Source organism: Calidris pugnax, unplaced genomic scaffold (genome assembly GCF_001431845.1).
Source record: "Calidris pugnax isolate Ruff unplaced genomic scaffold, ASM143184v1 scaffold103, whole genome shotgun sequence".
Taxonomy (NCBI): Eukaryota; Metazoa; Chordata; class Aves; order Charadriiformes; family Scolopacidae; genus Calidris; species Calidris pugnax.
The window spans coordinates 4,375,819-4,390,432 of record NW_015090990.1 but is presented as its reverse complement, the minus strand read 5'-3'; the positions used below and the strand labels follow the sequence as shown (position 1 = coordinate 4,390,432).

The 14,614-nt window shown below is 39.7% G+C and overlaps 1 protein-coding gene across 1 annotated transcript in view; it reads right to left on the bottom strand.

Annotated features, from left to right (window-relative positions):
* Positions 1-3,210: 3,210 nt before the first annotated feature.
* TANK (TRAF family member associated NFKB activator) overlaps positions 3,211-14,614 on the bottom strand; it is a 28,466-nt gene continuing 17,062 nt past the window's right edge. The window contains exons 7-10 of the mRNA XM_014954689.1: positions 13,618-13,694; positions 11,337-11,455; positions 9,129-9,712; positions 3,211-4,752 (exon numbers count right to left, since the gene is read on the bottom strand). Of these exons, the coding sequence (XP_014810175.1) occupies positions 4,585-4,752; positions 9,129-9,712; positions 11,337-11,455; positions 13,618-13,694 (948 nt within the window). The 3' untranslated portion in view covers positions 3,211-4,584. The remainder of the gene's footprint in view (positions 4,753-9,128; positions 9,713-11,336; positions 11,456-13,617; positions 13,695-14,614) is intronic.

Here is a 14,614-nt window from a genome sequence, read left to right as displayed (position 1 = left end):
AAGTGTATAGTAATCAGAAATCTTTCAGGGCAGGATGGAATGGAAACTGAGAAATATTGGAGAGTAAACATTCCAACGCTCATTCCTCTGCTTCTCCTGGCAGAGAGGAGCACTTGCTGTAGCTGGGCTGCTATCGCTCCAGCGCCGGGGTCTGCCCTGTGAATCCCAGAGTGTGGACTTTCAGGGAAAGCTAGGGCCAAAGTGATCCCACGCAAAGCGTTTCTCCTCTCTCCGCAGACCCTGTTTGTAAATGGGAAGGGTTGCTGCTGGTCTGAGGCAAGGCCAGCCCTTTCTGTACCTCCTCACAGGGTGCAGACTGGGTACGTGCGGTCATTCAGGCTTGCAAGGGCAAGCAATCCGAGAGGCAAAAGGCAGCGGCGGAAGAGAGGCCGTTACAACTCGCTTACAACATGTTCAGCATTCCAGGCTCTAGTCACTGCGCACAACTAAGAGGGCAACGGAGCCCCTGGAGCCCATCAGGAATTGGCACAGCTCTGCATTGGCGGGCCTGGTCCAGGGCTTCCCTAGGAAGCACCGCTGCGCTGCCGACTATCGTCCGTCGTCCTGCGGGGGAGAGGGAGCCAGGATGTCAGCGTGAGGAACCCACAGGACTTGTACGAAGTCTCTCTCTCGCCTCTGCCCCTCGTGGGGACACATACTGACGGGCTCCTGGAAGCCTGGGCACCGAGGGCGAGGTCTGCAATCTACCACTGATACCCACCAGCCTGCCAGATCCCCCCGGGTGCTGCCGCCCCGCCGCCCGGTCCCATCGGGACCCTCTCTGGGTTACCATCTATGGCGGGCGCGGCGCTGCCTGCTGCGGAGGGGCCTGATTGTGTCGGGCTTGCCATGCGGCCGGCGAGGAGGGATCGCGGCAGGCAGGCAGGCGGAGGGAGGGATAGGAAGGAAGGGAGGAAGGAAGGAAGGAAGGAGGCCGGGCTGATTAGCATGCAGCAGCGCTCGCAAGCCCGGCTCCATTGTTTTAACACCTCCCCTCTCCTCCGCGCCAATCTGTCACCGTTCAGCAGGCGAACGCTGCTGCCTCGAATGCTGCTCTTCTCAAATGAGACGGATAATTAGCTGCCCCGCACGAATGGCGCACTCTTCTCACCCCTGATTGCTATCACCTTCTTGCTCCTGGCAGTTTTGACACCTCGTAATCAGCCTGCTGCTTTTTCTCTTTTCTTTCCCCATTTCTGATTTTTTTCTCCCCCTTCCTTCAGTGTGTTTCTTTTTTTTTTTTTTTTTTAAATGCAATCCCAGTTGCCATTTGGATTGAGACTCCTCTGTTGAGTTAACCTTGTATGATTGCGGGGGAAAGGGGAATGTACGGTAGGGAGGAAAAGAAATCGCCTCCTCTTGAGTCTCATCTGCTGAGTGAACCACGGGTGGGGGTAGGAGCATCTCGGCTTGATCCTCCACTGCTTTTGTTCCTAAGGGGGAACAGTGTCTCCTGAGCATCCTCTGAATTAACGTTATCTCGGATGGGGAAGGATCGTGTGTGGAGCGACTCCTCCGCTCAGTTAATGGAGACAAGACCGCATGTCTGTTATCTGTTTAGTTAAATTCAGCAATATGAGGAGGGGATTTTAGAAGTAAGTTCACACGGCCAGGAAGCTCTCGCTCTTCCTCCCGGGTAGGGAGGGAAGGAAGACAACTTCTCCTGAGCCGCTTAAAGTGAATTCACTGTGTTTGATGGGAGTCGGAAGAGAGCTCTGATTGGAGTGCGAGATGGCAGAGGGAACTTCTTCCCTTCTGATTCCGGAGAAATAAGAGATCCCAGTTAATGCTCTAGTGATTTCTGTGAGATCTTAAAAAACAGAGGACTCGTGGAATCTGTCATAGGAGCGTTTTCCTCTCCTCTAACAAGCACTGACAGTCTAATTACTGGAGCTACGAGCAGCTGTCGAGTTAGCCGGAGAGACAGAGGAGCTCCGTGTGTTCTGCCCGGCCGCCGGCACCGAGCCCTCGCAGCAGGCTGAGGCAGCCGGAGCGCCGCAGCGTGCCCCTCAGGCCCCCCGGGGAGGAGAGGGGGGCGGTTTGGTTCCCTGCTTTCGAGTCAGAACTAGAGTTCCCGCCAACACCGCGGTAGGGGCGCCGGGACAAGTGAGCCCGGACGGGACCTCGAAAGCTTCAGCCCCCGCGCTGCCCCGGGAGGATTCTGCCGGCCCTGGCAGAGGGGGGATTCGGTAGAACACCTTGGCACAAGTCTGCTGCTCCTTGTTCTCTCTCAAGCTCCACTTCCTTCCCCTAGATTTTTTTTTTTTTTAATGAAATCCCACTTCCCGTTTGGGTTCAACCTCCTCTGCTGAGTTGAGCTTGTGTGGAAGGGGGAGCGGAGGGGAGGAATACTGAGCCTCCTCTGGTGAGTGCGATCAAGCAGATGTCCCTGCTGGCAGCAGCAGTCCCCGCCAGGAAAGCTTTATGAGAGGGGCCCACTCAGGGACCGCACTCACCTCCCACTTCAAGTCGCTCACAACTGCTTAGCGTGAGATTTATGTATTTCTTTACTTATTTATTTCTATTTATTTATTTATAAACCAGACTGGTGCCCTTCTCGGTGGTCTCTGGTCGGTGACCCTATCTGGATGCCCTCAGGCAGCAATAGTTTTAAGCACACCGAATCTAACAGCTTCCTAAGATGCCGCAGTAGGCAGGAGCTCTCCTAGCGGGAGATGGATGGGTTCTGCTGGTGTAGGAGGCTTTGGGCAGCCGTGTCCCCCTGCGCTGCCCTGGCTGGAGGCCGGACAGCCTGGCTCCAGAACCCAGGCCGGCTCGGGGGCTCGGTGCAGGGCTCCCCGTCCTGTCCTGCCCTTCCCCTCCCTTCCCTGCCAGCAGAAGAGCTCATGTGGAAAACGCGTCCGTGCATGGTGGGGACGGGACACACACGAACAGATTACTTAATTTTCTTTGAAGGTGATTCGCAGTTTGATCAGCTCTTAATAACGTGAGCTCCTGAGCTCAAATTTAACGGTTGAGAAGGCAAACCGGTTTTGTGTCGGGCTGGCTGGAGATGTGCGAATCCCTTTCTCTCCTCCCAATCCTGGAACTTGTGTCTCTCCCAGGAACCACCCCCAGCCGTGCTCTCCGGGGAGGTCCTTCGCACGGCGAACCCAGGGATGCACCGACCCTCCGCAGCGCTGGGCACCTGCCGGGCCTTTGAGATGCCCATGGCAACATGCTCTTTCTCCAGGTCACGCAGCACACACGCACTGTACACTGCTGTTTATTACAGTACACTCTGTTGACAGCCAGTCACAAACATGAGATGTTTAAAATAGAGGAAATAATTGCAGGAAAATCCATTTCTAAAAATTATGCAGGTGTTAATTCTTCCAGAAATTGGTCACCTGCAAACAAATCTTTGAAAAGAGAAACTGTTGTGCTTTGCTGCTATAAAAATATTAATGCTAATTATCAAATATCAGGACTAAAACCTATATTCAGTTCAAATGCAAAAAGCTCCAAGTCACCCTTTACCATTAATTTAAATTACTTAGTAAACTCCCCCCCCACCTTTTAATTTGATCCCAGAAAATCCAGAAAATGTGCAAACCTTATCAGAATGCAATGTTTCAACTAAACACAAATTTAAATTGCATTGAGAAAGCCACTAAGCATATTCAGGTTAAAGATTAAGTCACTGAGATCTCGGTGATTAGGCTTTCCCCTTTCATTTCTAAGCTGTAACAGACTTGAGCAATCCTTCATAGCAGACCAGAAGGAAAGGGAAATAATCTTTGTTATTATTAGTTTTAGGGAAAGCTTAACCTTTTCTCACTCTGTCCTTCATACTAATATAACCTTTTCCATGAAAGCATTTTTAACTAATTATTAATGCTAGAAAGGTACATGAAGAAAATCCTTATTTTTTTTATAACATGTAACGGATATCCACGAAACTGCTGCTGTTACATTTTGGCAGAAGTAATTTATGGGCTGTGTTTGATTACTCTCTCTAGTAAACAATTCATCTGGGAAAGTCAACCATTTATTTATCTTACTAGTGAACAGGCCTATCCTCATTTTGGCACACCTGGCATTCACTTACTGTGATGATTTTACAAGAATCTGAATTGAGAGGTTTACTATTGTAAGTGAAATTTGGAAATTTTGTAACAGAAATTAAAAAGGAGAGCCTACTTCTCTTCCTGTTTACTTCAAGGAAAACATAATCACATCACTGGATACTGAGGATACTGGATATTAGCATTACACCAGTTTCCCCAGCCAGGTTAAGGCATTAATCCTGCAAGTCTACATTCAAAAATAAAATCATGTCTTTGGACCTATTCAGGCAATGATTAATTGCAAAAAAAAAAAAAAAAAAGAAAAGAAAAAAGGTGTTTAACATCACTCTCAAAGGTAATATTGAAGCATAACAAGCAGTAATGTGAATTACAGTACCGAGTGACTTAGTTTCATTTTACCTTGTCAAAGGACAATTAAAAATGTGCTTATATGACAATTTCAGTCATGAGTTCTTGTTACAAGAAGTCTTAATTCTTAAATTCTTAACATATCTATTGAATAAAAAAAAAATCAAATGTATGCAAAAACAGTGATCCATTGAATTCTCATACATCAAGACTGTACTTTAAAGTGGGAATTCAGATGCCGAAGAAAATCTTCCTTAGATGTTAGAGATGGTGGGAAAACTTCTCGACAGAATTCACATATTCCGCCCTGATTCAGTTCAGAGTCTGTATAAGCTTGTGCCAGCAAATCATTGTCTCGAGGCTGCCAAATGAGCTAAAAGAAACAGAAAATGATTATTGCTGTGGTTTACGTTATGCTGTGGTTTATATTTATATATAAAAAAATACCTGCCTCTATAAACTAGGTGTTCTCTACAGCTGCCTGGTCAGAGACATTAATTAGAGAGTTCTCATTTAAGGAAAGCAAGATAGGACTTCGATTTTTTAAAGCTCTATAAACATACTATCCTTGCAATCACTTAAAATGCCTTGCTATCTATTAATGATACATACTGCTATAAACAAAAGTCTGTAGTATCAGTCTCATATGTTAAAGCTTTTCTTTAACTTTGCATTTCAGTATTTTACTGTGGGAGCCATAGTACATAACAGTCATTTAACAGAAATGAGAAAACACATTTTTACCTTAGAATAAAATGTTTCTTGTAGAGAGTTAATATGAATCTTATTTTATTTCTATTCTTACTGATGCATAACTAGTTTTCAGTTTACTTGTAAGATGACCAGAGCAACGTCATATGTCTTAAGTTGCTTACTTGCTCAGACTGCCTTTTAGTGTAAATGTGTCTCAAATAATCTGTTTTGGGATTCCTGATGATGCTGCCATGACAGCATCAAACTCAACGGGACCATCTGAATACCTATCCATGCATTCAGGCAATTCTGCAAACCATGCTAAATTTGGTTCAGCAGCTGTACTGCTTGTGGTCCCTAAGCTCGCTAGTTTAAAGCCAGCAAGTTTGTTTATCTGATGTGGGAATTCAAGGGACTTTAGCCTGAGAGATACTTTAAGTCAGAGTGTACATTAATTATTTAGGGTCATACCAACTAGGAATCAAAAAGTCTTTTATCAGTTTTCAAAGTAAAGTTAAAAAATAACTTTCATTAAAGTATTAGCAACATGAGATAAAATACATAGATAAACAACATGAGATAAAATACATATACAGCCAGGATGATTAAGTTTTGAGTAAATTGAAAACTAAATGCATACTGCCGTGACTGCAAAGTAGCCAGAATAGCAGCAAGCTGGTAGGAGCTTTATGTGGGGATGCAACCTAGAAGAGGAGAGCACCCTACAGTTTTTTTTGGCTCCGTTTTCTTCTCTCTTGCTTCACTCACACATGGAAAGGCATGCGAGAATGCTTTAGAAAGTAGTTTCTTCAGAAGTTTTAAATTTCTTGCTATTGATACTTACTCAAGAGTTTTAATTTTCAGCTCTAATTCAAATTTCATCATGTCAAATAGTTAGAATCTATTGTTTATTCCGTGGTAACTCACTGTACAACTAATGTGGCTTTCATAGCAGTTAAATCTCGTTTTTAAACCAGCTAAACTTTTTGTAGTCAATTTCCTGTCTCTTCCCTATTTAAACAGTGTTTAGCTTATCAGATAGCAATAGCAGATTTACTGTCTTTCATTATGGCCAGCAATCCATATAATTAAATTGACTAATTAGTAATTAAGTGCAATCACACCACTTTTTTCAGCTCAAAGAGTCTACTTATTGTATGTTGCTGGTGTAAATTGCATATTAAATCTACTAGACACTGACACACTTAAACATCCCTACTGAAATGTGCTTAGAATTACTTGTTTCTAGTATCTTACAATGTAAAGTACCATCTTAAAAAAAGATAAAATAGTATTGTAAAAACCCCATAAAAGACATAGTAAGATTTCTAATCTTGCAAGCATGACATGGGGAGCAACCCACTGAGGCAGGCACTTAACTTCCATTTCTTTCTTTGGAGTGTTAAGCATGTGCTTAATATGCTTTTCAGAAGAGGGATATATTTAAGCAGATGTTCCATTTCAAAAACATTAATATTCAGGTTAAGATCAATAGACTATTGATTTGCTTTTAAAATCATGAACGTTCTTAGAAATATTTTTTGTGGAAACAACCCCCTCAAACTGTGAATACCAATAAACACACGCATCTATAGCAAGTCTCAGTTAAATGTAGTCTGTAAAATCCTAGGTCCACTAATATCCGTGTTTATTTTAATCTGCTGCTCTTTTCAGTCACATGTTTTTTTAAAAAGTTACATCCTAAGAAAACAGTACTGAGTTTTCACATTTAGTATCTACATAGAAGGAAAGAGCTAAATTTATTACAGCAACTGAGAGCAGTTCCAAGAACTTACTGTTGCCAAATCTATTGCATTTATGGGGTTTTCCATTTTATAAGTTAACATATGTAGTAAATACTTGAAAGTTTTATCTACACTAGGAAAAAAAATCAGGTATATAATTCCTCCCTATTGGAGCTTCACCAGTGGCAGGGATGACGGAAACTGTAAGTAGTGTGACCACCCCTTAGAATGGTGATAAAAATACTAAGAACAAGTTTGTGCATAAATTTTGTTAAGGTTAATACAGTTGAAAGGGCATGTATGCAAGTAACCTTTAAAAAACATTAGTATTTTAATCTACGTATATATTATTTGTGAATCAAATCTTTAGCACAATTATCAGTTAGAAGAAAATAAAACTGAGTAATTAACTGGGAAAAATACTTAAAAACATCTTTTGAAGGCAGCTGAATAAAGATGATGGATGTTTAAACATACTGATATACACAGATGTATGTTTAATGGATCCTGAAGTAATACTGACTTGTTTCAAACAAGCTTAAGGATCAGATATAACATTTTAATCAGTCCTGTATGTTCTACAGTACTATTGTAGATATGACTTACAAATACTGGAACAGTTCACTATTGCCTTTCTTTTCTCCAATTGTTAGCATTATTGTATTTTCTCCACAAAGTTGAACATTTACATTTTAAACTATGACTCCAAATGAATCTCCTTATTTTGCAGAAATATCAATGATCAAACTAAGGGCTTATTGCTATTCAACCACAATTCTTTTCTACTTTTTTAAGCTGCATACTCTCCTATCAATTTATAATCACATACCAGCTGTTTCACTTGCTGTAATATACAATGCAGGGTGCCATCTATTGAAAAATGAATACACAGACTAACTAGTAAAAGAACAAGCTGGAGAGGGAATACAGAAAAAGAGGACAGTAACAAGCAATAGACTGAATGCTTCACAGCTCCACAGGAATTCTACCAGTGCTAAAATAAAGGGTTTAATTTGTTTAACTCAGTCACAACTTTAGCTGAAGACGAAGGAAAAATAGAGCACAATAGCGGTGATTACTAAGTTGGTATAGAATTGAGCTATCTTACATTACAAATAGATATTTAAAATACATTTTGAAAAATCAGACTTATAGTTTAAAATACAATGATGAAGAACAGCAAACTTTCTACTATTCAAAGTTTTCATCCAAAACTAATTTGCAGTAGAAAATTAAACTAGACTGGATATGTTTTAGGAGAAGTAAACATCAAAGCTATCACGTCCTACAAATGCTTTCCAAATGCTAGTTTGCATGTTATGCAGTGGTGAAATTGAGAGGTAAAGCTGTTTTGCTGCATGTACCTTGTTATTAGCAAAGTACACAAAACCACATCAATCTAAATAATAACAATATGACAAATAAACCCTCACAGAAATCCTAAATATCACTATTTGCTTATTCTTGAAAAGCTGTCCTCTCACAAGGTGTGAGAAAAACCACAGTAGTGTAAAAAAATCAGTCCATAAAGGTCCATAATTTTGCCAGCAATTTCAGTTGAGATAGGATGTTACACCAAAGAAACAACGTATTCAGAGACGTGATTGTCAGAACCTGCTGAAATGTTTTTCTGCATTACAGCAACTGGGCCTTGCTTTCAGAAGCTCCCGTGGACTTCGGGTGGCTATAACTGAAAGTCAAGCACAAAGTACCTCCATAAACCTAAAATAAAATATTTTAGTGAACTTCCCTTCTTTTGAAAAAATAAATATGCTTTCCTCCTTGACTACTTAAACTCTGAAAAAAAAAACTACGTCTTTTTAGAGGAGAGGAATAAGGTACTCTTTATACTTCAGATCGAGATAAAAAGTAGAACATTTTCCCACAGTGAAGTATTTATCTGTTCAGCTTTTTAATTAGTCCATTTGTCATATTCTCTGCTGTACATTAAAAACAATTAAAACAATTATGTGCCCTATTCAGCTGAGATCAAGGGTAGAAAGGAAGCAATCTAGAGGGCAATGTACAATTAATGACAGCTTTGAAATAGATATAGAAGCAATTAATATCTAAATGAACTGAAATTTGTGCAAGCATATCCAGTGCTTACATCTGCTTGAATTCCTGCCCTTTCACTGGAAAAGTGCCTTGTATACGTACTTCAGGATCAGGAAGAAGAACTGACAGGAGAGGTTGTCTTAAAAACAGACAGACCTCATAGAGGATATTAATTCTGTCTCAAAGATCTTTGCAAAGTGGTTGTTCGAATCATTATAATTTTTTGAAATGTACAGTATTTATAGAAAGATACCTGATGAGGACCTCTGATGGTTGTCCCAGCAGCTTCTAAAGAAGAAAAAATTACTTCAGGTACACCCTGGTTTGTGTGCTTAGGTACAAATGTGAAACCAGTGTCTGTTGTTTTCAAACATGTTTTGTCATGGGTATTTTCTATGGGCATGTTTGCATGATTTGGGGGGGTTGTTTTGTCAACAGTAGTTAAGCTTTGTAAAGCTGAGGTCATGAGATCAACTCCATGAGCTTCAAATGAGTTAGGTTCCAATTTACTGAGGTTAACAGCACGGTCTCTGTGCTCCAGGTTAAAATTCTGATCTTGAAGCATGTTTTCAGCTATACCAGTACAAGGAACTGTTGGTTTTTCCTGAGTGCTCTGCAAGAAAGCAGAGTCATTGTCTGTAGGTGGAAACTTGACATTAAATTTAGAAAGTGATTCTACAGAGTTGTTGTCCTCATCTTGGCCCACTCCTCTTGGTGTGATAGATGTGATGCATGATGCACCTCTATTTATATCCTTTATAACCCGAGGCTTAAAAAGCTCTTCTGCTTGTTCATCAGTTTTATCAGTACACTGTATCGGCATGGAAAACTGTATTTCTGTGAAAAAAGAATGAAGAAAACATTAAATAGTCCACTGAAGTATAACTATTAAAGGTGAGGCATTGGGGTATTTTCCCCGAGAGGTTTTTGATCTTCCTTCTTGGCTTTTTAACCTTTATTTTTTTCTCTTTGAAATCAGTTTGAGGCGTAGTTCTCTTTCACAAACATTAGCTCTGACACAAAAATTATCAGAACCAAACTAAAAGCAAGTAATTCTGTTCTAACAGTTCTATTTCTCTTTGATTTATGGCTAGAAACCTATCATTTTATTGAAAATTATGTTGTCCCATACTCTTAACACATACTTGCATATATTTACGGAAGTTTTCTGGCAGAAATAGAAGCTGGAACCAACACCATTTCACACGGTGCCAAGAACATGCTAGGCACCATGAACACAATTTTAGAATGTATTCAGGTACCAAACTCACATTGGTTTCCAAATTAGGTAAGTATTTAAACTGAATAACTACTCATAAGTGGGAGCTTATTTCCCCTTTGTTTTGAGACTTTTCCCTCAATTTTTGGCATATTATGAACAAAAATAGTAATAATCTATATGATTACTCCTAATAAGGTGAGAGAATAACATCAGTACACGTTTACTGTACAGCAGCCTGCTGACTTCACTCAGATATTGTGGTAATGTGGGCCACAGAAATCAAGCAGATTAAATCTATATCATGTATAGCTTTTCACACAGTTGAGTTAGACACTCATTTAAGGAAAACAAATCCATTCTGAAATAAGTCACCAAGGACTCATCCCTCAAAATTCCAACCCCCAAACAATAACGTTTAGTATTGTACAATCAGAATATAACAATCAGACATAGTGATTTGAAGACACAAGCTAGACATTAGCGCTTCGTGTAACAAAACTTTGGTAACGGTATAACCTAAATTAGAAGCAAGTCCTGAAATCAGCATCTTCTGCTTCAACTGTTTAAGTCTGGCACGTCTTTTTTGAAATCACTTAAGAGTCTGATCCTACTAATAAGAAAAGCTAATAGGGAATACCCATAGTAGCTTACATGATTTTAAATGTAAGCATTAGCAGAAGTGGACATTCAGGATCTCTTCCAGTTGCATCAAAAATCAAGCCCTTCTTTTGTTTTCAGGAACTGCTGGATTAAGCTCTTGTCTCATATAACAAAATGGTATTCAGAAGCCTGCACAAGGAAGTCTAGAAAAGAAGTCCTGTGACTCTCCTCAGTCCAGCAGTTTTCCTCTAACAGATATGGGGCTAGAGACATTCCTAACAGACATCTTTTGAACTGACAGCTAAATTAAAAGCAAGCAAGTGCTGTCATTCACACAGTATGATGGGATATCACATGTAGTAAGTGCCTGCCTCTCACTCCAAGGGACAAAACAATTACAAGAGCCATTGATGTGATGACTGGCTTTTATAGCATGTGATTTGGAGCATTCGTCATAGAATGCCAAAACTGGCGGTGCTTTTTCTTGGTGAAATACTGAGCACCATGTGAACAGACTTGAAAAAGGCAGATGGTAAACAGTGGAAGTACTTCTATGTATGTGTAATTTACAGTATTTTCAAATATAAAGCAAAGCTTTCAAACAGCTGAATCACAATAAGAGCTTAAGTATGATATTACCAGTTTCAGGTTCTGGCTTTATCTTAAATTTACTCAGTTGGTCTGTTTGTTCTCTGGCTAGCATACAGATTCGATGACACTCTTCTTTCATGTCCTGGAAAATAGTCTCCAGATTCTCCCTGGAAGATCAAAATTGTAAATTAAAGTCAACCAATTCAGCTAGTTGTGACCTTTAATCTAGTCACACCCACAAACCAGAGAAAAACAATAGTGTGAGCTACTTTTCTTGGATAATTTTACATGTATACATATTTTTATTCTTCTCAGTAAAAGCAAGCAGAAAATGGAAAAGAAAATGTTGTCAAAGAGCTGTTTAGTCATAGCATACACACCTACCTTTGAGCTTAGGGCTTGACTCTGCAAGGAACTCCCCCAAAAATCTGGCCTTTACATTTCTTTCAGTTCCCTCAGATATTTTGTGGAAGAGCTTATCTTTCACAAGGGTACTGTTTCTATCTCATTGTACAGAAAATAAGATGCTGCTGCTGTGAACATTAATTGTTCTCCATTGTTTTCTGTGCGCTTCAGATTTTGCAGGAGAAGGAACACACAAGCATTTGTTACTTCTTCCTTCTCTGTATACCTGACATTTTGGAGAGGGGCTCATGAATTCATTCTCTCTCTGTTTTAGACAGTATCACATTACTTTTCCTTTTATTTTGAAGGCCTTTTTATATTATATCTTTTTCAGAGTATCATACATCTGATATTTAGTTATCTGCACTAAGAATGGTAAAAATAGTTCTTCATGCTGGTATGAGTTTTATTTGCCCAAAGGCACTATATTACTCAGTTACTGATGCATCCATAAAATTCCATTGTGAAATTTTAGTAAACTTACTGAGGAATTTATATTTCTAAGCACAATATCACGGATTTTATAAAACAAACTTCAAGGATGAAAAAATTAAGTTGGTGACAAAATGGATTTGTGTTCTCTTTTGCATCTTTGTATCAAAAGAGCTCAAAAGGGATTTTTCTTTAATCCAGTGAATTGTTTTCCTTTTTGTTACGTATTCATATAGCAATCAGGAGTGTCACGAGCTGTGTTCCTACTTCTGCTGTGCTTCTCTTTTTGGAAGATGTCTATTTGTATCTCACTTGAAAAAAAAATCTACAGAAGTTAAACTTGCTACTGTTAACACTTACATCCTGACCATTTTTCAGGTGTTTTGATAATTATGAAATTAAAAAAGACTCAAGTTTCTAATTGGAGCTTAAATGCATATATCATTAGATAAATCAATCTTAGTATGCTAGACATTTGTGATACTATAATCTTACCAGTGTAAGATTACCAGTAATCTTACCAGCCACATACCTCTTTCCAAGAAAACAGTAAAGTAAGGGAGCTATTTGAGAGGAGGGAGACAGAAGACAGGTAAAGGTTTTTCATTTTTTAGATATAAATCAGTAAAGACAAAAAAAGTCTTTATCACATCACATCCCGGTCTTATTTCCTCTCTTTCTTATCATAAAGCAGTAGTGAGTCAGATTAAAGATCCTCACAGTTCACCCAACGTATGTCTGAGAGTGGCCAAAAGCAGATGTGTCGGCAACAGTATAAGAAGACAGTTAGTTTATGATACTTTTCCCTAATACTGTCCTAGAGAATCTTCTACGTGATCCCAGCAAAATTGTTACAACTGGTATTAATGCCTATCCTGTGAAAAATGCAAACCTAAGACTTTGGTCAATATTTTTCCCAAAACACTGGCAGAAGAGGGAATACTTGCATAACAAAAATACTGCTTTTGGTCCCTTGGTCATAGCAAGGGCTGGCTGGTTTCAGTGAACAGATAAACCTGGTTTCAAACTCTCTTATTTAGGATGAATCAGGCCAAGAATTATTTCTTCAAGCTGACTATCAGACCTCCTCCTGGCAGCGCAGCAGGCTCCTCTGCTGTGCTGCCATCAATTAATCCATTATGGTTGTACATTCCTCTTCTGAAGAGAGTTAATGCAAGGGAGTTAATGCTTATCCAAACCCCAGCATTAACATCCACTGCTGTTTCCTGCAGAGTTTAACCTCCCGCTGAACGAAGTGGCTATTTTCCTTCCTCCCAACTGCTGCTTACATACTTGCAAAGCCCCAGCTATAATTCCATGTAGTTGCCGGCTTTATTACCTTCCCACACCAGCTCTTTGACCTGTGATGCTCTCCCCATGCCCCATCCATTTTTTTAAGGTACTGTTTAGAAAAAAGGCAAATATGTGGTCTTATTTAATAGCAGAAAAGACAATTAAAAGCAAATTTTAAAAATGCTGCAAAAGTATTTACCTTTCAGGCATAGGTGAAATACCGGAGATCCCTAGAGATAATTCAGGCTTATCTGGAACAATTTTCTTACTTTTCACCTTGAAGTAAAAGATGAAAATATTGATTACAAGTTAGCATATTAATTTTGCTCTTCACCCTGATATGAATAAAAATGTCACAGGATCCTTCACCTAGTCCTTCTGGAAGCTCTCAAAACATTCACAAAATGACAAAACCAGTTTTTTACTGTTTGTGTGAAATTCCTATTTTTAGTTTAACTTAGCAACTCAGTATGGCATTCCTCTGCTCATACTCCCTTGAAAGGAAACTGGTTCTAAGAATATTGCTTGACTGTCATTCTGGTTCAATCATGTATAAGGTAAATTTTGTATTGTGCATGAGCTTGTTAGTGAGGTATCCAGTTATTTTAGCTCTTAAAAATCAATTTATTCACTGAAATTTTCAATGAACACATCACAAGCTAATGCGTCAAGAGTTTTTAGCAGGTTTTTAAATAAGATATTAACTTTGACTACCACCTTGTGGTTAACTCTAGTATTACACAGTTTTAAGACCAGGCATTAAGGGAAGTTTTTATAATAAGCAGTCATTAAGCTGCAGTTCCACTAGATCTACATTACCAGATGGTCTGGGTAGTTCATATGTGCTCCAAATCAGACAGAGAACTTGATCATATGTCTGCCAAATAAGCTGATTTCGATGATACGTTATTTATAATCACAGACCTAGAGCCTACAGGTCTTACCTTGCACTAAAGTGCAACTGCAGCTCCCATAGGCACATTTGAGCTGCCTTATACCTAGTAACGTGGGTTAGAAATGCTTACCACCGTGACTTACGTAATGCTTAGGAAGTCTAATAGCAACAAGTTATGTGTTGCTGTGCTCCTCCCCTTACCTATGTTCACTTTAAATTAGCTATCTAAAATATGGCGATGTGGTTAGATTCACATGGATGACTGCACTCTAGCTATCCCACAAGGACAGAATAGCACTCT